General features: G+C 40.1%; 1 protein-coding gene across 1 annotated transcript in view; it reads left to right on the top strand.

Annotated features, from left to right (window-relative positions):
* Window positions 1-996: 996 nt before the first annotated feature.
* LOC307064263 (uncharacterized protein) overlaps window positions 997-20,554 on the top strand; it is a 105,419-nt gene continuing 85,861 nt past the window's right edge. The window contains exons 1-3 of the mRNA XM_079720741.1: window positions 997-1,295; window positions 6,763-6,813; window positions 7,951-8,065. Of these exons, the coding sequence (XP_079576867.1) occupies window positions 1,038-1,295; window positions 6,763-6,813; window positions 7,951-7,962 (321 nt within the window). The 5' untranslated portion in view covers window positions 997-1,037 and the 3' untranslated portion in view covers window positions 7,963-8,065. The remainder of the gene's footprint in view (window positions 1,296-6,762; window positions 6,814-7,950; window positions 8,066-20,554) is intronic.

A 20,554-nucleotide genomic window follows, 5' to 3' on the forward strand; every position in this document is an offset into this window, starting at 1 on the left:
ATTACTGACACAATTTTTTAAAGTACATTACATTTATTGAGAGCCACATTAAGTGGTTGTGAACTTTATACTAGCTGTGTGTTCAGCAAGATGGCCGAAGCCTTCACACTCTGGGGTCTGCAAGAAAAGGGTTTACTTTTACCAGAAGGCAAATCCTATGCTACAAATTGATGACAGAGGTTTAAGGTAGCACCAGTTTCAATGTGTACACGTTACACACACACATACACACAATGTTACTGCTTAACTCAGTTGAGAGGCATTCCCTGAAGCTTTTTTAACACACATATAGAATTTAGAGAACAATTTTCTAATTTGAAAGAAACCTTAATAATATTTACAGATTTCAAAGAAGGGAAAAAAATAAACACAGCAATGCAGCAAAGTCATTTCTCCTGCTGAAATGACCTCCAGCTTCTACGAGCTATTCCCGGTTTCGCAATAAATGAATCTGAGACTCAGAGCACGTACACACAAACGGAGAAGCTGAGAACGCTAAAGCTTCCCCAATAGTCCTGGCTCAAAAAAAAAAAAAAAAAAAAATAGTCCTGGCTAAACCCACCTGCCTTTCCTCAGCCCTCTCAGTTCCCCTTCCCGTCCGCACCCAGAGTTACCTTGACTTCGACCCGGAAAAGAGAACAGGGATTAATCAGCAGCCAAAGTCCTGTTTTATCATCATTACAGCCCCTATCCCAGGGAGCCAGAGTGCTACTAACCTGATTTCAGGGAGGCAGAACTAAATGCAACAGAGCACAGGGGTATACATTATACGTATCTGAAACGCCAACCCAGCAGCTCAAGACAGCTCAAATGTCAATTTAACGAAAAGAGTTTCGCAAATTGTATCTCAAATGAACATTTCCACTTCCAAACCACCCACCAACCTCTCGACTGCCAGTACCCAAATTCGGTACTGCTAAAGCAACCCTGGACAAAAAAGAAGCGTGTCTTACCTTGTACAAATCTCGACATTTTAAGGATTTATTAAAATACTCTGGCCTATATATATATATTCAAATGCCTAGAGGAGTCACGCTATGGACAGGTCTCTCTTCCACCCCTGCTGTAACAACCGACGAGTTACTTCTCCTCTTCCTATGTTTTGCCACTTAAGGGAGTATTTATTCAAAGCGGCTAAAACTGCCTCAAAAAAAAAAAAAGAAAAAAGAAAACACCCAGGAAAACCTTCCGCACTTCCAAAAGACAGAAACTTGGTGCGACCGAGTCTGCTCGGAACTCCAGGCTACGCTGCACCCTTGACACAAATGAGGGCCAGCTGGAGGCTCCCGGAAAAGGTAATATCACATGAACTTAAATTTCATCAATGAAAGAGGCGGATCTAGAGCGGCTACTTCACTGCCCTCCGGAGCTGCACGGCCGCAGGCACAGGCGGGCCGCACCCCCGATTCCCCCTCCCCTCTCTGCCGTCCGGCCTCTGGACAGTTCCCCGGGAACTCGGGCCAACGGCGGGCCCCGCCCTGCAGGGATCGCGAGGCGGGGGAGGCAGGCAGAGGGGGGCGATTCAACCATTTCTACCGGCCCATCAACGTCCCGAGACTAAGAAGCGCTCGGCGCGCGGGCGGGCGGGGGCCTCCAGACCAACGCCTCCCTGCTGGGAGCGGCAGCAACCCTGCCACGGCTTTTTCCCGGGAGAGGCCGAAGGCTACACGCCCCTCCCCCCGCAGCGGACACTGGGGGGCTACCCGTGAGGGGAGAGCCGACTCCGAGGGACAGGAGCCCGGGAGGGCCCGCCCCGACCCTCACACATTCTAGTTCCTCCTGGCCGAGCCCCAAATTGGGCTTCCGGGGCCAAAGCGGGTCAGGCAGAGGGGATCTACACGCCTCAGAGAGGGAAACACACTCGCCCAAGGGGGTGGTGGGAAGCCCGCCCCGGCCCCTCCCCCTCCCCAAACCGCCACAGAGACCCACCTTCCTCCTCTTCCTTTAGTAGCTGGGAAATTGGGGGCGTTTATGGCGCGCCTGGAAGAAGGCTCGCAGGTTGAGAGAATGTCACCTCTGAGGCAACCTTCTCTCTCCCCCTCTCCCCTCACACATGCACACCTTGAACCCCTCACCAGTGGTCGCAGCCCAGCTTCTGACCTCCTTCGTCCACCGGGCTGCGGGCTCCCGCAACCCAAAGCCCCCACTTTCTCCTAAACACCTCCCCTCCCCCTCCATTTGGAGCCGCCCCCCTCACGGCGGAAATGTCCCCGCTGCGCAGACAGACAGGAGCAGCCGCCAGTCAGGAGCCGAGGCGGATTCAGGGCCTGGCCAATGAGACGCGCTGGGTTGGCAGGGGGCGGGGCGTATGCGGCCCGAGGGAGCCGGACGGAGGTGGGATCTGAGACCGGGCTCCGGCCCGAGCTTGAGCCCGGATGCCGCGCGTTGGGTCTGCCCCTCCAGCGGCTGGGCCAGGGATGTTTCACCAGTAGAACTCCCAGCCTTTCACAGATACTTCATCAAGGGAGACAACCTGAAGCACGGGTGGTTATTTTTGTAGTGCTTAAAAATGTTTCCGCTTACCAGAGACTGAAGCTAGATATCTATAGGGCGAATAGAGCCAGAGCGCCCCGCGCAACTACCCCGAGAGAGCCCAGGCCCTATCTCGGTAGACACAAACTTTACCCACACATCTGGTCTTGGAAGGGTGAAGATGCGTTAAAGAGTAAGAGTAAGCAGTTGGATGTGTGGGATTTAACTAACGGGAGGAGGAATTAAGGGCATCGAAGAAAACGCCAAGCGAAGGCTCTCACACCAGAGCCACCACCCCGGTTCCTATTCCTGTAGAGATTTCCGCAGTGTTAGGCGTTTACTTTTCTGATAAAAGGGGAAATGACTTAAGTTACCCGTCAAGAGGTGCTTTCTTTTTAATAGATTTTTGAAGCCCTCAAGGAAAGAGGATGTTAAAAGAACGTTTGCAGTGAGTCGGGGACTACAAGAGGGCTAGCGCAGCGCCCGCTAAATCACACCTGATGTTGCCAACCCCACCTACCTGTATGACCCAGTGCGCCTGTCACTGGGTGTATCTCAGACTTTACAATTCATGACTAAGGCGCCTGCATCAGGACAAATGAATTGTCAGCGCTCTGTTTAGGTGCTGGAGGTAAACCATATCATTCTAGAAGAGTTTGAGGCCTTGGACAACACTAATCAACCAAGGTAAAGTGAGAATTTTTTAATGGCTCATTCTGTAAACAAATTATTTTTTTAGTGCTGCGTAATATTATTGAAGTAACACAGAAAAGGCCAGTGATTCATTTGTCATGCCGGAGAATGATAACCCTTGGTACTATATTTCTTATGTGAAATCCAAAAGGATCACACCCAAAAACCACTCAGCGATAAAACTGATTTCCCCAAAGAAGTGTGTAAAATCCAAATGTCTACATTTTAATAGCAGTATTTGGAGACTGAAGATCTTGATCAGAATCTCCACATTCTTTGTGTACAGTAGAGAAATTGTTCCAGCACTGAATAAACAGTATTTATCCATACATCAGCGTTAACACCAAAATAAAATACTACCAAAAGATTTGAGCCCCGTAGGGTTTCTTAGCCTACAAATGATAAAGCTGAAGAGCAGTGAAGAGTCTTTAATTATACAAGGTTTAAGAAGGATGATCAGTTATTTCCTACCTAACAAAAGATTAAGGGAGAGAAAGTAAGTTTTAATTGCAGCAAGAGTATTTGGTAAAATCTAAGAATGACATCTTGATTTATGAGCGATTATATATTGAGATAGAGTACCAAAGGATGTTGTACATTTGCTGCCTCAAGAAATCTCCAAAAAGTAACTACCTGTCTTCAGTGGTTAGGTCTATATCAGTTCAGAGACTGGCTCTTAGAGAAGTAGCACTCTAGAAGCTATATTCTCAAATATTTCAAATGGTGCCCCATAAAATGGAATTTCTTTACATAGTGGTTTACATTTAAATTCTGAACCCCCAAACATTTTGTAAAAGAACCTCCCACTACCTCAGAGCCACTAGAAACAATCTCACTTGGCAGATCACGTGGGATTAAGGAGGAAAGATCATGGCCGTGGAGAAGTTTCAAGTGTGCTTAAAAGGCTGTTGTCTATTTCTGAAATATATTTATACATTTTAATATCTGAAAAATCACTTTGTTTGTGTGTGTGTGAGAGAGAGAGAGAGAGAGAGAGAGAGATCCCTTTTTTTCATAATACACTACAGTGGAATTTTCCTTCAAGGTGCATGAAGTTGATATCTGTATCATTAGAAATTTGTAATGTGGATAGATAGATTTACAGATGAAACCTTTGCAGAAACTTGGCTGGGGTACAGAATCTAAAGGAATATGAAATGGGGGCTTGGGAAGGAACGTGTGTACGGTTATGAGTTGGAATGAGATGGATTGTAAACTAAAAAGAAACCTGAAAGCGAGTTTTTCAGTGGTAGTATCTATATATTACCATCCAAGGATGATATACATTCTGCCTATAATTTTCTCATTCCTTCTTTATACTTCCCAATAGAAACATGAGAAAATTCAGTTTAATTTAACCAGTTCCATGTCCTGGGATGTATAACAACCTTGTCATATCTTTTTCTTTAGATAGGAACATTCTATCAACACAAGGAAACGATGGCTACTGCCCTATTTCTAAGCATCCTTTTTGGTGCCTTTTTAGATTTAATGCTTGGCACAGTGTCTGGTACATAGCAAGCACTCAATAATTATATTCTGAATGACCAGTTTAGTGCCACTAAATCTTTTTAACTTGCAGTGTTGTATCCTGTTCGCTACTCTTTGAGAGCTGTAAATAAGATTAAATTTATAATTTATATTTAGAGGTAAAGAATTTTTAAGTTTCAGTTATTTCCACCTAGAATGTGAACTTGGGCCAAGTATAAGAGTAATAGCAGTAAATGCAACGCCGTGATGACTTTACAGTAAGCTTTGCTGACTACCCACCATGAGCATTATCCAATACAGAATGGTTTAGAAATTACTAAAGTATGAAATAAGTGTACAGATCAGCAATGTGTGTGGTCTTTTAATTTTTTTCTTGTCTATCGTACCCCCTTTTCCCCACACACAAGAAAATAAAGCAGTGCAGTTTTGGAGAACATGTCAGAGACATAAAAATTTCTATGTCATGCACAGTGTTTAGCCGAGAGACCAGGCAACAACTATACACTAAACTGTTGCCCACGCTCAATATTGGCTCCCATCTGTATCCATCTAAATCCTAGACCACCCACTGAAAGAAGAAAAAGGGGACTACTATTAGTCAGAACTTGCCAGTTACTGACTAGACCTAACAATAGGGCATTTTATTTGAGTCAAAAGGTAACCAAACAGGGTTAACTGGAAAAAGATATCAAGTAATACCTGTGAGACAGACTACTAATGAATGAGTAGTCTAAAAAATGAATGATGTTTCAAAATACTTGAGAAAGAGAAAGACTTCATTCTTTCGTGTTGCCAACACCCTGTTGTTAATGAATCAGGAAGTTTTCCAAAACAAGTTGTGAATTTCAATTATTTCAATTATATCCTTCCATTTATTCACAGTATGATTTTTTAAAATTACATTTGAAGGTTATTTAAGTTTATATCAAAACAGTAGCAATTATTTCAAATAAGGTGTTTTAAAAAGGTTGTCTCACATTACAGATAATTATCTAATGAGTTGATAAACCAATCTTCTGAGTAGTCTTAAAAGTCATTAGGGGGCTTCCCTGGTGGCGCAGTGGTTAAGAGTCCACCTGCCGATGCAGGGGACACGGGTTCGTGCCCCAGTCTGGGAAGATCCCACATGCTGCGGAGCGGCTGGGCCCGTGAGCCATGGCCGCTGAGCCTGCGTGTGCGGAGCCTGTGCTCCGCAGTGGGAGAGGCCACGTCGGTGAGAGGCCCGCATACCCGAAAAAAAAAAAAAAAAAGTCATTAGGCTCACAAAAATGCGGTTTAACCACATTTGTTATCTTGTTCATGCTTATCAATAATTTCCCTCTGGGTTCTCCTTTGAAAGTTGCATAGAAGGCAGGTCTTTACTATGTTGTCTCCTGTTACTCTTGTTCTGCACTTGCCCAGAGGAGAATGTTGGTCACAAATGGTGATGCCCATAAATTGTTGTATGTCAGTCATGTGCCAAACTGCATCTACAGACCCCCCCTTGATTATAGAGGCAGAGTGAGTAGGCCTAGGAGTAACCATAAAGAAACAGTCTGTATTCCCTCAGAGTTGCTAATAAACATAGATCGTTATGTAATCATAATTTGGAAAAACAAAAAAAACTCACTATGAAATAATACATCTCTTGCTAAACTCACAAGATAGAATAAATATTATACTGCTTTTCTAAGGTGACATATGCATAGATGATGAAGTTACTTATTCTTAGTGACTTTGAAATCCTCATAGAGAAGAGCTGTTAAATAGAAAAGTATTCAGTTTAATCCTTTTTTTTCTTCCTCTTTCAACCATATTAAAGATTCCCTGTTGTGCATTCCATCAAACATCTTTTGATGGTTTTCCAAACATCTCTGCTTGGGTCTAGCTTGTTAAATTTCCTGCCAGTGCCACCACTGGGAAGGAAGGAATAAAGAACTTCTGTTCCCTAACTTAGTCTCAGGAAATTTATTTTAAGCATTTCATACCCACCACCCTAACTAAATATTAGAGAGAAGATGCTCAAGATTATTCTTTGGATGAAGCCTAAATAACTGGGTAATTATAGGTCATTAAAATGGGTAATATGATAAGCAAATAAAAAATAACAGTTTTTTTCCTCCTTAGAATGAAAAAGAGGAATGTCATATTAGAGAAAAGACCAAAGGAAAAAATGTGGTATGTTGCTGTTAAGTTCTGATACCCTTTTTAATTGAACTTTAAAAAAATTTCAATAATGATGCACATCTTTAAAAAAAAATCTAGCAAATACCAAAATGCCCATAATGAATAATAGTTCTCTCCTGTTCTGCCCCTCTTTATTCCAGCCCTGTACCCCAGAGGCAACCATTTTTCTTCTGACAGTTACCTCAGTTATACCTGATTGTTATTTCTAAATGCTTATTTTGCTATTTCTTTGGTTTCTGGATTTTAGGCATTGTATGTTTTGACTTCCTGTTACAATAGATATGGACTTAGCTCACTTACACCACCGGCATTCTTTCCTCCATTGTATTAGTTTCCTATGCTTTGTAGAGCTATATTTCCCAACCTTTTCCTCATCATGACACAGAGAAAAAAAGATAATATTTGTATGGCATCCTGGGGTAACCTGGAGGGAATTTGTAGACCTCTATATTGAACTTGGTGAAAAATTAGCTGCTTTTTAAATATATATAAAGTAATGAAAATAAAATTAAATGCAAAGTAATATGGGAAATATTAAACATTGAATTTGTATAAAACTCTGAGATGATGGGGCTTCCCTGGTGGCGCAGTGGTTGAGAGTCCACCTGCCGATGCAGGTGACACAGGTTCGTGCCCCGGTCCGGGAGGATCCCACATGCTGCGGAGCGGCTGGGCCCGTGAGCCATGGCCACTGAGCCTGCGCGTCCGGAGCCTGTGCTCCGCAACGGGAGAGGCCACAGCAGTGAGAGGCCCACGTACCGCAAAAAAAAAAAAAAACAAAACTCTGAGATGAAATCTTTTCAAATTTTTGAGTCAGAAATTTGAACTTGCCTGCATGAACATATTATTTTAATATCAGATTTTATGCTTGAAATAGCTATACATAGTTTCTGATCAAGACTATCAACTGATAATCTCTTCAGATTCTTGATAGTCACTGTGGTAGGCTGGGTAATGCCCCCCAACGATATCCAGTTCTTAATCTCCAGGACCAGTGAGTGTTATCCTGTATGGTATAACAGGATAACTTCAAAAATATTACTAAATAAGGATTTTCAAGTAGAGAGATTATCCTAGTTTATATGGGTAGCCCTAAATGTAATCACAGGTGTCCTTAATTAAATGTAGACAGAGATTTGAAAACAGAGAAGAAAAAAGCATGTGATGATGGAAGCAGAGGGAGAAAAGGTGATGATTCAAATCCATGAGCCAAGGAATGAAGAGCCACCAGAAGCTGGAAAAGGTAAGGAAATGGTTGACCCTTAGAGCCTCCAAAGGCTGTGTGGCTCCACTAACATCTTGATTTCAGCCCAGAGAAATCCATTTGGACTTCCAGAACTGTAAGAGAATAAATATATGTTTTTATAAACCACCCAGTTTGTGGTAATTTGTTTCAGCAGCCATAGGAAACTAATAGAGTCACCATTCATGGGGAACATTGTACAAATAGGTGATAAAAATTATTTTAAACTCTTTCTTTTGCAACCATTCAAAAATGTATAATGGTTGATATTCTATTCAAAGAATCTAACAGCTCTTTTTATTGACAAACACAGTGATGAAACATGACATGATAAGGCAAATGGATTTTGAATCCAGCTGAACTTTTTTCTACCAAGTATTTTAAAATAATGATGAAGCTTTAATTTGTAAAACACATGTGCATTGTTGGATCAATCAGACCAAAACTACTTTGGATGACATTAAAAGAGCACACCAGCTGTAAACAATCAGAAGTATCTGATGTCTGTGAAGTCAGAGTTTCAGAGCCACCAGAGCTGCACCATCCAGGAGCTACATGCTGGCTGCAGTGTGCTGAGCACAGCCAAGGATGTATTCTACCATCTGGACATCTACTTCAGCAGCCAACTGCCGAGCATACTACTATGCTTGGATAAGAGGCCTGTGGAACTACTGGACGCCTGTGGAACTACTGGACGCCTGTGGAACTACTGGACGTTATTCATCATCCATTCCACCTGTAGAGACTGTTCATCTTGGGCCGTCCTCTGATAAAGCCTGCAAGAAGCTGGAGGCAACCAGTGGAGGGAGTCCCAGCTGCCTGCCCCAGGCCTGAAAGGCTTAATATCATGCTTCACAGCTGTAAGCCATTCGAAGCATAGAATTAGAAAATCCTGGTCTATATTACCACCCCACCACTACTGGGCAGCACACCAAGAAAATGAGAATTTGGAGCAGAGAGCAGTGCTGGGAGGAAAAGAGAGGCTATTCTCAATTATCAATGACTTTTGAAAAGAATTTTACAGAGAAAACGTTAGAGGTTGACAAACCTACTGAAGTTCTGGCTTTGCATGGATCTGTTCAGTAACAAATTAAAAACTAAGATTATTCAAATAATAGAAATAAATTTATTGAAGACTACTGTCTGAATTTTGAGCATCACAGACAGATTCAGAGACTTTAAGTTGTTTGATATGTAAGCCTTTCTTACACAGACCAGCATGGGATGGAGACCGGATAAAGGCACAAATGGAGTAACAGGATAAGGAAAGAAAGAAGGATCCAGATAGACCAAAACTTTCCTTAAACCATGTTAACTTGAGGGTTTTACCATTTTCCTAGTGAGAAGGAATAAAACAATACTAATTATTTGAAATTTTTGTGTGTATGTGTGTGTGCATATATATGTATATGTACACGTATATACATATATATGTGGGTATACATTACATATGTCCATGTTTATTTATAATTTATATCCTTTCTTATTCCAAAAAGAATTTGAGGCCAAGACATGTATATTCTTGATTAAGTTCATTGCTTAGTAAATTGCATAATGTATAATTCGTTCCTTAGTGGAAATTCAGTTTCGTCATTCTCATCTAATCCTTTTTGTTGTCTGTAGATAGTCATGTTTAAGAACCGATTTAGGTGTTATTTTTATTTATTTATTTATTTTTATTTTTTTAATATTTAGTCTTATTTATTTTAACATCTTTATTGGAGTATAATTGCTTTACAATGGTGTGTTAGTTTCTGCTTTATAACAAAGTGAATCAGCTATACATATACATATGTCCACATATCTCCTCCCTCTTGTGTCTCCCTCCCACCCTCCCTACCCAACCCCTCTAGGTGGTCACAGAGCACCGAGCTGATCTCCCTGTGCTATGTGGCTGCTTCCCACTAGCTATCTGTTTTGCATTTGGTAGTGTATATATGTCCATAGGCTTTTTTGTGTGTGTGTGTGTGTGTGTTACGCGGGCCCCTCACTGTTGTGGCACCTCCCGCTGCGGAGCACAGGCTCCGGACGCGCAGGCTCAGCGGCCATGGCTCACGGGCCCAGCTGCTCCGCGGTATGTGGGATCTTCCCAGACCAGGGCACGAACCTGTGTCCCCTGCATCGGCAGGCAGACTCTCAAGCACTGCACCACCAGGGAAGCCCCATAGGCATTATTTTTTATATGGATTTTTCTCAATATAGTGAACCCAAATGATAACAGTCTAGATTCTAGGGTCCAGAGAGATTTAGGAAGTAAGCAGAATTCCTGTTGTATAGGTAGGTATACTAGATTAGGTATGTTATACGTTACAGTTGAGCCTTGAACAACATGGTGGTGGCGGGGGAAGGGGCGCTCACCCCACCTGCACAGTGGAAAATCTGACTACTGCTGTTTCTCCCCCAAAAACAAAGGAGCAGGAAGCTGAAACAATTTAGATAGAATCAGGACTGAAACCCTAGTTCTTAAGATTCTACCTATTGTGATCTCTAATTGAACACAAACTCTCCCCACACTTAAAGATCTGTAGAATGAAAATAAAGGTACTATATTTATTGAAAAAAATCTGTACAAATGGGCCCCTCCAATTCAAACCCCTGTTCAAGGATCAACTGTACATCATCAGCCTCTAAAGCTGTAAATACTGAAGTCCCTTCAGAAGAATCCCTACAAAATATGTACCATCATCCAAGGGTTTTTCTGTTTGTTTTAATTTATTGGTGTTTTTTTTTCTGTTTCAGATTCTCATAACAGTATTGGTTTGTAGGGAGGCAGAAGAGTATATTGGAAAAAGCAGACTTTAGAAAACAGCCTGTTTTTTTTATTTTGAGTTCTGCCACTTAGAACCTGAAAACCCTAGATAAATTACTTGGTTAACTTATGAGCCTTAGTTTCCTCACTTAAAGATGAGAATAACAGCTAATATCCTGTCTTGCCTCCTACAGAGTTATCATAAAGATCATCTCACTCAGTGTTGGCAGGGTATGAATGATGATGATGATTTCAACTGATGGTTTCCTGTATTGCCTTGCCATAACATTAATCTCGTTAGTATTATTACTTGACTGTAATTACTTATTAAACATCTATTTTTGCTCCACAGACTGTAAGCTCTTTGAGGGCAAGGACTGTGTCTATCTTGCATCCCCAGAGCATATCACAGTGTTTGGCATATAATAGGCAATCAAAAGAAACTAGTTGAATTAATTATCAAGTGAGAGATTTATGAATGAACTTTAAAAGCTGTAGAGTGCTATATTGGTCTATATTAGAGTTTTCCCATTATTTCTTCAGGAAACATGTTTGGGATGGCAAATAGTCGACTTATAAATTTACTTTTAGAACACTAAAGGAGGCATTTCAAAACAAGTTTGTTGTGATAGAGTGTTTGCAAAGATGGCCACAATTCTTTCCACCCCTGTGCCCTGATCCTTTGCAACGTCATTTTGTCACACCTCCCATTACGAGGTGAGTCTTTTCCCCCCACACCTTAAATCTGGGTTGCTCTGGTGACTTCCTTTGATTGATAGAATGTGGCAGAAGTGTTGTTGTGTGATGTCCAAGACTTAGCCTTAAGAAGCTTTTCAGCCTTTAGTCTCCCCTGTTGGAATGCTGCCCTGAGACCACCATATGAAGAAGCCTCTTCTAACTTACTAGAAAATGACAGCCCACCTGAAGTAGAAACAAATTTTTCCAGTTGAGATCCCCTAGACCACCAGCATTAACTGCCAGACATGCGTTGGAGCCCAATGAGTCAAACTGGCCATATGAGTGACCCAGATAAGACCAGTAGAAGAATTGCCCAGCTAAGCTATATCCAATACATGTATTGTTACACAGTACAATATAACTGATATACCCGTAAATGTAGTGTCAAGGAAAAATCAAACCATGCTCATTTACTCTTTGTTTAGCCCCAGAACTGCCCTTAATCTTTTCACACTGGGACTGTGTTTTTCAGGCCACTCATTTGTCACCTCTAAACTCTATTCTACAAATCCTGAGAAGAGATTTCCTTTGATCACTTTTCTTTTTTTTTTTAACATCTTTATTGGAGTATAATTGCTTTACAATGGTGTGTTAGTTTCTGCTTTATAACAAAGTGAATCAGTTATACATATACATATGTTCCCATATCTCTTCCCTCTTGCGTCTCCCTCCCTCCCACCCTCCCTATCCCACCCCTCTAGGTGGTCACAGAGCACCGAGCTGATCTCCCTGTGCCATGCGGCTGCTTCCCACTAGCTACCTGTTTTACGTTTGGTAGTGTATATATGTCCATGCCACTCTCTCACTTTGTCACAGCTTACCCTTCCTCCTCCCCATATCCTCAAGTCCATTCTCTAGTAGGTCTGTGTCTTTATTCCTGTCTTACCCCTAGGTTCTTCATGACCCTTTTTTTTCCCCCTTAGATTCCATATATATGTGTTAGCATATGGTATTTGTTTTTCTCTTTCTGACTTACTTCACTCTGTATGACAGACTCTAGGTCCATCCACCTCACTACAAATAACTCAATTTCATTTGTTTTTATGGCTGAGTAATATTCCATTATATATATGTGCCACATCTTCTTTATCCATTCATCCGATGATGGACACTTAGGTTGTTTCCATCTCCTGGCTATTGTAAATAGAGCTGCAATGAACATTTTGGTACATGACTCTTTTTGAATTATGGTTTTCTCAGGGTATATGCCCAGTAGTGGGATTGCTAGGTCGTATGGTAGTTCTATTTGTAGTTTTTTAAGGAACCTCCATACTGTTTTCCATAGTGGTTGTATCAATTTACATTCCCACCAGCAATGCAAGAGTGTTCCCTTTTCTCCACACCCTCTCCAGCATTTATTGTTTCTAGATTTTTTGATGATGGCCATTCTGACCGGTGTGAGATGATATCTCATTGTAGTTTTGATTTGCATTTCTCTAATGATTAATGATGTTGAGCATTCTTTCATGTGTTTGTTGGCAATCTGTATATCTTCTTTGGAGAAATGTCTATTTAGGTCTTCTGCCCATTTTTGGATTGGGTTGTTTGTTTTTTTGTTATTGAGCTGCATGAGCTGCTTATAAATTTTGGAGATTAATCCTTTGTCAGTTGCTTCATTTGCAAATATTTTCTCCCATTCTGAGGGTTGTCTTTTGGTCTTGTTTTATGGTTTCCTTTGATGTTCAAAAGCTTTGAAGTTTCATTAGGTCCCATTTGTTTATTTTTGTTTTTATTTCCCTTTCTCTAGGAGGTGGGTCCAAAAGGATCTTGCTGTGATTTATGTCATAGAGTGTTCTGCCTATGTTTTCCTCTAAGAGTTTGATAGTTTCTGGCCTTACATTTAGATCTTTAATCCATTTTGAGCTTATTTTTGTGTATGGTGTTAGGGAGTGTTCTAATCTCATACTTCTACATGTACCTGTCCAGTTTTCCCAGCACCACTTATTGAAGAGGCTGTCTTTTCTCCACTGTATATTCTTGCCTCCTTTTTCAAAGATAAGGTGACCATATGTGCGTGGGTTTATCTCTGGGCTTTCTATCCTGTTCCATTTATCTATATTTCTGTTTTTGTGCCAGTACCATACTGTCTTGATTACTGTAGCTTTGTAGTATAGTCTGAAGTCAGGGAGCCTCATTCCTCCAGCTCCATTTTTCGTCCTCAAGATTGCTTTGGCTATTCGGGGTCTTTTGTGTTTCCATACAAACTGTGAAATTTTTTGTTCTAGTCACTTTTCTTGTTAAATCAGTGTCCCTACACTTAGAGATCCGCCTTACAGCTAGAGCTTTTGAGATTCTTTAAGTGGAAAATGATAGGTTTGGGTTTTAAAATATATTTTTAAACATAATTTTAAATATACTGCTTTGAAGATTCATGGTGTATATAAGGGTATTTCTTGCAGTGTTTTAGTAGTAAAAATGAAGATACAATTCAAATGGACTAATAGAAGAGTAGTTAAATTATAATAGATATGTTTAAAATCAATATAAAAGGATACTGTCAGTCATTAAAAGATGTGGTGGTTGTACTGATATATATATTGACATGAAAAAAATTCCTTTTATCTTAAGTGAGGGAAAAAAATCCAATTTCATATCCCAATTAAATCTCATTTCCCCTGCACCCATTATTTTTGCTCAGTCTTTACTTGAGACTCCAGGAACCTGCAGTGGAGGGGGAGGTATGGTCTGCATTTTCATTGATCTTTCCTCTCCTTCTGGTGGTAGTTCCCCAGGAGTTGGGAGACTGGAGGAAAAATGGGGAAGAGTGATAAATGTCTCTTTAGTTCACTGGGTTTGCAGTTATAGTTCTTTGTTGGTTTTTACTGCTTTACTTCTATATGGCAGAGATGCAAATGCCAGCTTTCTAATGTGGCATTTATATGATTTGTGGGGACAGGAGGGTGCTTGCAAAGCCTTCCAGCCATGCAGTTCCCTGACCTGGGAGATCTGGTGCAAACTTGACTTCTTTCACCCTACCTCAGCTCTTACAACTGGAAATACAACACACAGACTCTTGCTACCAAGGATCCCCTTACCCAAAGATTGCTCACTTAGATGCAACTTTGGCAAAATGACTTAAACCCTGCTACCTTCCAAGGAGTCTATTGGCTAATGAGAATATCCTACTTCCTTGCCACACCAAATAGTCTGATAACACACTTCTCATCTGCTTCCTACTTTCCACCCTGCCATCTCTTTCATTTCTCCTTTCTCCACTTAAAGTAGTACTGGGCAGATCAACAAGAAGGCTACCTAAAAAATATCCAACAGTTGAGGTTGAGGTTCCCTTCTTATGAGAAGTGATTTTCGGTCTTCATACCTCACCTAGTTTGGGAGGTAGGAAACCCACTTCCCTACTCCCCATGGAAAAGGTGCTGTACTCTGGCCTACAATGATGCTAACAATTTCTGTTTTCAGCATCCTTCCTCAATCTTCTAGTCATAGACACTGGCAATAGGTGGGGAAGGGCTGGGGTTGGAAGTGGCAAAGCTCCAATTATTGAAGCTTTCTCTTTGAAATGAAAGATACTTAACACCTCTTTGTGCTCAGCTTGACATATCACCAACTCCTGAGAAATGCCATAAATCCCACTCAAATCCTATGATGTTTGAAAAAAAGGTTTCAGGAAACAGAAAAATTCAAGGGGTGGAAATAATTAAATAGTAAAATAAAATGTGAATGAAAATTAGTTTTCAGATGAAATGTGTTTATGAAAAACAGAACTGGATGACTTAAACCATTTTATTTTTCACATTCATAGAAATTTCAGAGCCCAGTTTCATTCATTTATTCATTCAACAAATATTCATTGAACACCTACATGAACCAGGCACTAGTAGGCCATGGGTTTATGGTAGTGAAGTTGATAGAGAAGTTCCTGACCTAAGTGGGGGTGACAAACTATAAACAAGTAAATAAAATAACAATTAGTTAAATATTGCGGGTTGAATGAAAAGCTATGAAGGAAATAAACAGAGTGCTGTGATCCAGAATACGAGGGAGCATTAATATAGTAAGGTGGTCAAGAAAAGCCCTCTGAGAGGTGGCACTTACGCTACTGCCTGTGGGGGCTAATCCAACCCACATGGTGCTCTCCAGAAGGGTACCTTTTCCTAATTCACTTAGAAGCCATGTGTGGGTTAACATGGAGGCTCTGAACATTTAAGCCAAAACCTGAAGGATAAAAAGGAGTCAGCCATATAAAGACCTGAGGAGAAATACGCCAGATAGATAGAATAGCAATTATAGAGGCTCTGAGATAGAAAGAGCACTGTGTGTTCTAGGAGATGACAGGAAGCTGGAGGGAGGAAATAAGTGAGTGAAGAGTGGCAAGAGGCAAGAGGTGAGTCTGTAGAATTAGGAAGGAATCGGACCTGCAGGGCTGGCTGTATAGGTTTTGGATTTTATCCTATCCTTCATTTAAAGCAGGGAACTGACAGGATCTGATTTACATTTTTTATAGACTATAGTGCTATATTTTGAAGGTAGAAATAACAGGAATTGGTGATGAACTGGATGAAGGGAGAATCAGATGAGGAGGGAGGAGTCATGAGGAGTGAATTAAAAGGGAAGAGTCAAGGGCGGCAGTTCATCATATCACCAGTCACTAGATGGTCAAGGCTGAGGGAATCCAGATGTAGAGAGAAAAATTCATTTTGGTCATGTTCAGCTTGAAATACCTAGGAGACATGCAAGAGGATGTTAAGCAGATGTTTAAAGATGTGAATCTGGAGCTCAAAAAGAAGTCTAGCCTACCAATATAAATTTAGGCATTGTCAACAGATAGTTTTTAAAGCACGAGGACTGATATAGGGAGAAGGCATAGAGAATAGAAAAGAGGGTACAGGAACTCCAACATTTAGAGGTCACATAGAAAAAGGAAAAACATGTGAAGGAGAATGAGGAAGAGTAGCCAGTTATTTAAGAAAACCAGCATAGTTTGCGGTATAGAGCCCAGGGAAGAGAGTATCAGAAATGGCCAGTTATGAGAGTTTAATTAAACAGCACAGAAGAGACAGAGTCAGCCAAATAGAAGTTATCAATTACCTTTACAGGAGTGATAGGGAGGTTGAAACAGATTGAAGTTTGCGATTTATCTTAGCAACACTGATTATAAGAAGGCAGTAGAACTTCACAGTTCTGAGAGAAAATTAATTCTGGACCTAGAATTCTATAGACAGACAAAGCATTCAAGGATGAGAGCAAATTAGGGAATTTTTCACTTTTTTTGACTTATGTACCTTTTCAGGAAAAAAAAAAAAGCTTAAGTAAATGTTCTAGTAAAATGAAAAGAGTACTCAAGAAGGAAACATGGAAAGCCAGTAATAGAATCTGCTCTAGGAATGCAATAAAAAGATATTTCAGCACAAATATTTAGACATTCAAGGTGATCAATAGTAATAATAACGGAAAGTTACAAGGATATCAGAAGAACATCTTTAAGAAAAAAGTAGATTCATTTTTATGAAATAGCATGATTAAAAACCTTAATAGGGGCTTCCCTGGTGGCACAGTGGTTGAGAGTCCGCCTGCTGATGCAGGGGACACGGGTTCGTGCCCCGGTCTGGGAAGATCCCACATGCCGCAGAGTGGCTGGGCCCGTGAGCCATGGCCGCTGAGCCTGCGCGTCCGGAGCCTGTGCTCTGCAATGGGAGAGGCCACAACAGTGAGAGGCCCGCATACTGCAAAAAAAAAAAAAAAGCAAACAGAAAAAAAAACCTTAATAATCTTAATTGTAGGGTGACATATGCTTCTCCTGTCATCAACCAAGAAAAGACAATTAGAATCTTTAGTAAAGGCAAAAAAATTGTATAACCCATGGTCCAAAGATGAAACAAATATGTGTCATTATTATGAGTAATCAATGGACATATGAAAAAAGAGAATCCATTTGACATTGACACCTAGAACATGTTCCTTCAAAAAGCATAGATTTAGTAACATGGTTTACATTTCTCTTTTACAAGTTCATTTATACTATTCAGCAGTGAATAAGACTTACTAAATTGTAATACTGAAAAAAATCACTTTTCAAAATAAATTTAAAGACAAAATGCAAAAGTCAATTATTCTAACAGAGTAAATATTATAAGTATTGACTGTGTAAAAGTACTGGTACAGCTAATGAAGTTGGGAAATGGAGGGAAGTGAAAGGATGCAAATGTATTAACCTTACATAATGGAGGAGTCGAGAGACATTTTCTAAAGTGTGGATGGACACTTTCTAATGGTAGATCAAGAAATAGAGGTTTAAGTATATTTAAAGCAATTAAGTAACAAGTAGAACTTCATGTATTATAATAAAAATTGCATAGAAGAGACTAGGGGAAGAAAAATGGAGGCTAATGTAATTAAGCCAAATTCTTATTGTTCTTTTTCAAAGTGTGGAGGCAATTTTAAAAATGTCAGGAGTTGAACCAAAATGTGGCAGTATGTGTGTATTATTTTCAAGTATGTAGGTAACTATCAGAAGTACTAAAAACAATTTGATGTAGCTACCTTTAGGGCAGTGTTTTTCAAACTGTGAGACTGAAATCAAGTTAGTGGGTTACAATCTACATTAGAAGGGATAAGATGAAGAAAAAGTATGATGAAGTAAAATTGGTGAAACTTTTATCAGATGTGTGTGTGTGTGTGTGTGTAAAATGTATTTCCTACTTGGGTCCTGGTCAAAAAAGTGCTCTAGGAAGTAGAACTAGGTTGTGGACAATAGTTGGGCTGTATTTTTCTCTTTTATTTTTCTGCTCATCTGTTTGAATTTTTAACTTATACATGTATTATTTTTATCATAATAATTTAAAATATGTATCTGTTTTTTAATACCTTAAAAATACAAATTTATAAGCTTCCATACCATAATGTGGCATATTTCCTAACAAAAGCAAATATTAGGCAATTTTTCTTAAGAAACAAAATGACAAGCAATCTTACCATCACTTAGCAAGAAAGGAAAAATTAACAGTAAGTTTTAAAGATTACTCAAGGCTCAAGAGAGGGAAGGCTGGGGCAGGGCCAAGAATTTAAGACTTTAGGAGTCCAGGCAATGGATTAAGTAAGAAGAAGATAAAGCAAGAGAAATCAAACAGTTTAAATATCACTGTCACTATGTAAACCAATGCTAAGAATGATCTTGAATCAACAAATAATTTTACCTTATTGTCTCTGTGTGATGTTTTACCTATCAGTGAACACTGTAATTGCTTGCATTTCTATGGTGACTTTCAACTTAACTCTGTTTGCCCTTACAGCAAATATGAGACAATTCTTGAGTACCTGCTTGCCCAGATCCTCCCTTTTCTAAAAGCTTCTACTCCATTGGGGTGAGACCTCTGTGGCCACGTGCACTTTGTGACCCACCACCTAGCCATACCTACTTTAACCAAGGAGAGACTACTGACCCAGTTTGTACTGGTCAGACTTTCTCTCCTAGGAATTTAGAATTAGAACTCAGAAATGCTGGTCATTTTGTATTGGTCACTTGGGGAAAAAGGGTATCATTCTGGGGCAGCCATATTTGGCCCATAGATACACAGAAAAGAATTCATCTTCCTAAAAAGGAAAGAATAAAGCACAGAGGAAAGGCTATTAATTCATTAAGTCAACAAATACTTATGAAGAACCTAGTGTTCTAGATACTATTCTAGGTACTAGGGATACAGCAGTGAATAAAACTGAGTCTGTGCCCTTGTGGGTGTATATTCTTGGGAGAGGGAGGCAGCTGATGAACAAATAAATATTTAAGAAAATGTCAAGTAGTATATAAAAGGTTCTATGAAGAAAAATAAACAGTAAGGGAAGAAAGTTTAACATTGGGGTCAGGGAAGACCTCTCTCAGAAAGTAATTGAGCAGAGACTTGAACCAGTTGGGGAAGCAAGCCAAAAATATATCTGGAGGAATTGCTTTCTGAGCTGCAGTTCTAGGACTTGCAAAAACTTTTAGTTGGGAACATTCTTGGGACATTCAAGACATAGTGGCAAGAGGACAGAAAAAAAAAAAGTACACCTAGATAAAGATAAAGAGGAGATTTTAAAAACATCCAGAGAGAAAAGATAGACTGCCCAATTATTAAATAAATAGGTTAAAGATGGCCTCTGTTTATTGGTTCCTATGTTGTTTACTTATTCACAGCAGGCTAGGACCATTAGATCAAAACCCACCAGCACCAAAGTCAAATGTTTATACATCCAATTGTTTTAATCATAGCCCAAATAAGCAGATTTCTAGCCACTTAGATACTACCTATTTGACATATCCCACAAAACTGTACCCAAACTCTTCTAGCTATAGATAAGACTAACCTTGTAGCTATAGAAGACCCCAAACTGGGCTGCCCTTCAGAGATCTCTGACCCAGAGATTCACCACCTTACCACTGAGTGACATATCCTAGACATATAGCCCCCTCTCTGATTCCCCTCTCCTTGGGAGTTCCATTGCCCTTTTCCTCTTCTGAGTGGTGGCCCCATGCTGCTCTCTCTGGAAGAATCTCTTGCTGTGAGTGACTTTTCCTTTCATGCAGTTCTGTCCAAGTGCCACCTAATAATCATTATTATGCAATACTGCCATCTCATTGTTCTGTCTTTTCCTTGAGCTCTAGAAATCCTTGAACTCACCACACCAATAGAATAAAATTAGATTGAAATTGACTTCTCAGTTGTAACAATATAAGTCAGAAGACAATGGCATAATATATTCCAAGTAACAAGAGCAAATAAATGTCAGCCTAAAATTTTATACCCAGCTAAACTATAACTTGAGAGACCAAAAATTGAGAATCCCTACTAAAGGATATACTTCATAATTAAATAAATCATACCATAAGGAAGGAATGAGAGACCGCTTCTCAAAAGAAAACAGTAGCAGTGGGCAATGGGAGCAGGTAAATATATGAGGAAGATCTAAACGGGTATTATTCATATAAAACAATGATAATAATAATGACTCATCAGGGAGTACAAAAATAAGATGAAACCAAAATACTAATGGTAATAACATGAACAATG

Source organism: Hyperoodon ampullatus (assembly GCF_949752795.1).
Source record: "Hyperoodon ampullatus genome assembly, chromosome: 15".
NCBI classification, from domain to species: Eukaryota; Metazoa; Chordata; class Mammalia; order Artiodactyla; family Ziphiidae; genus Hyperoodon; species Hyperoodon ampullatus.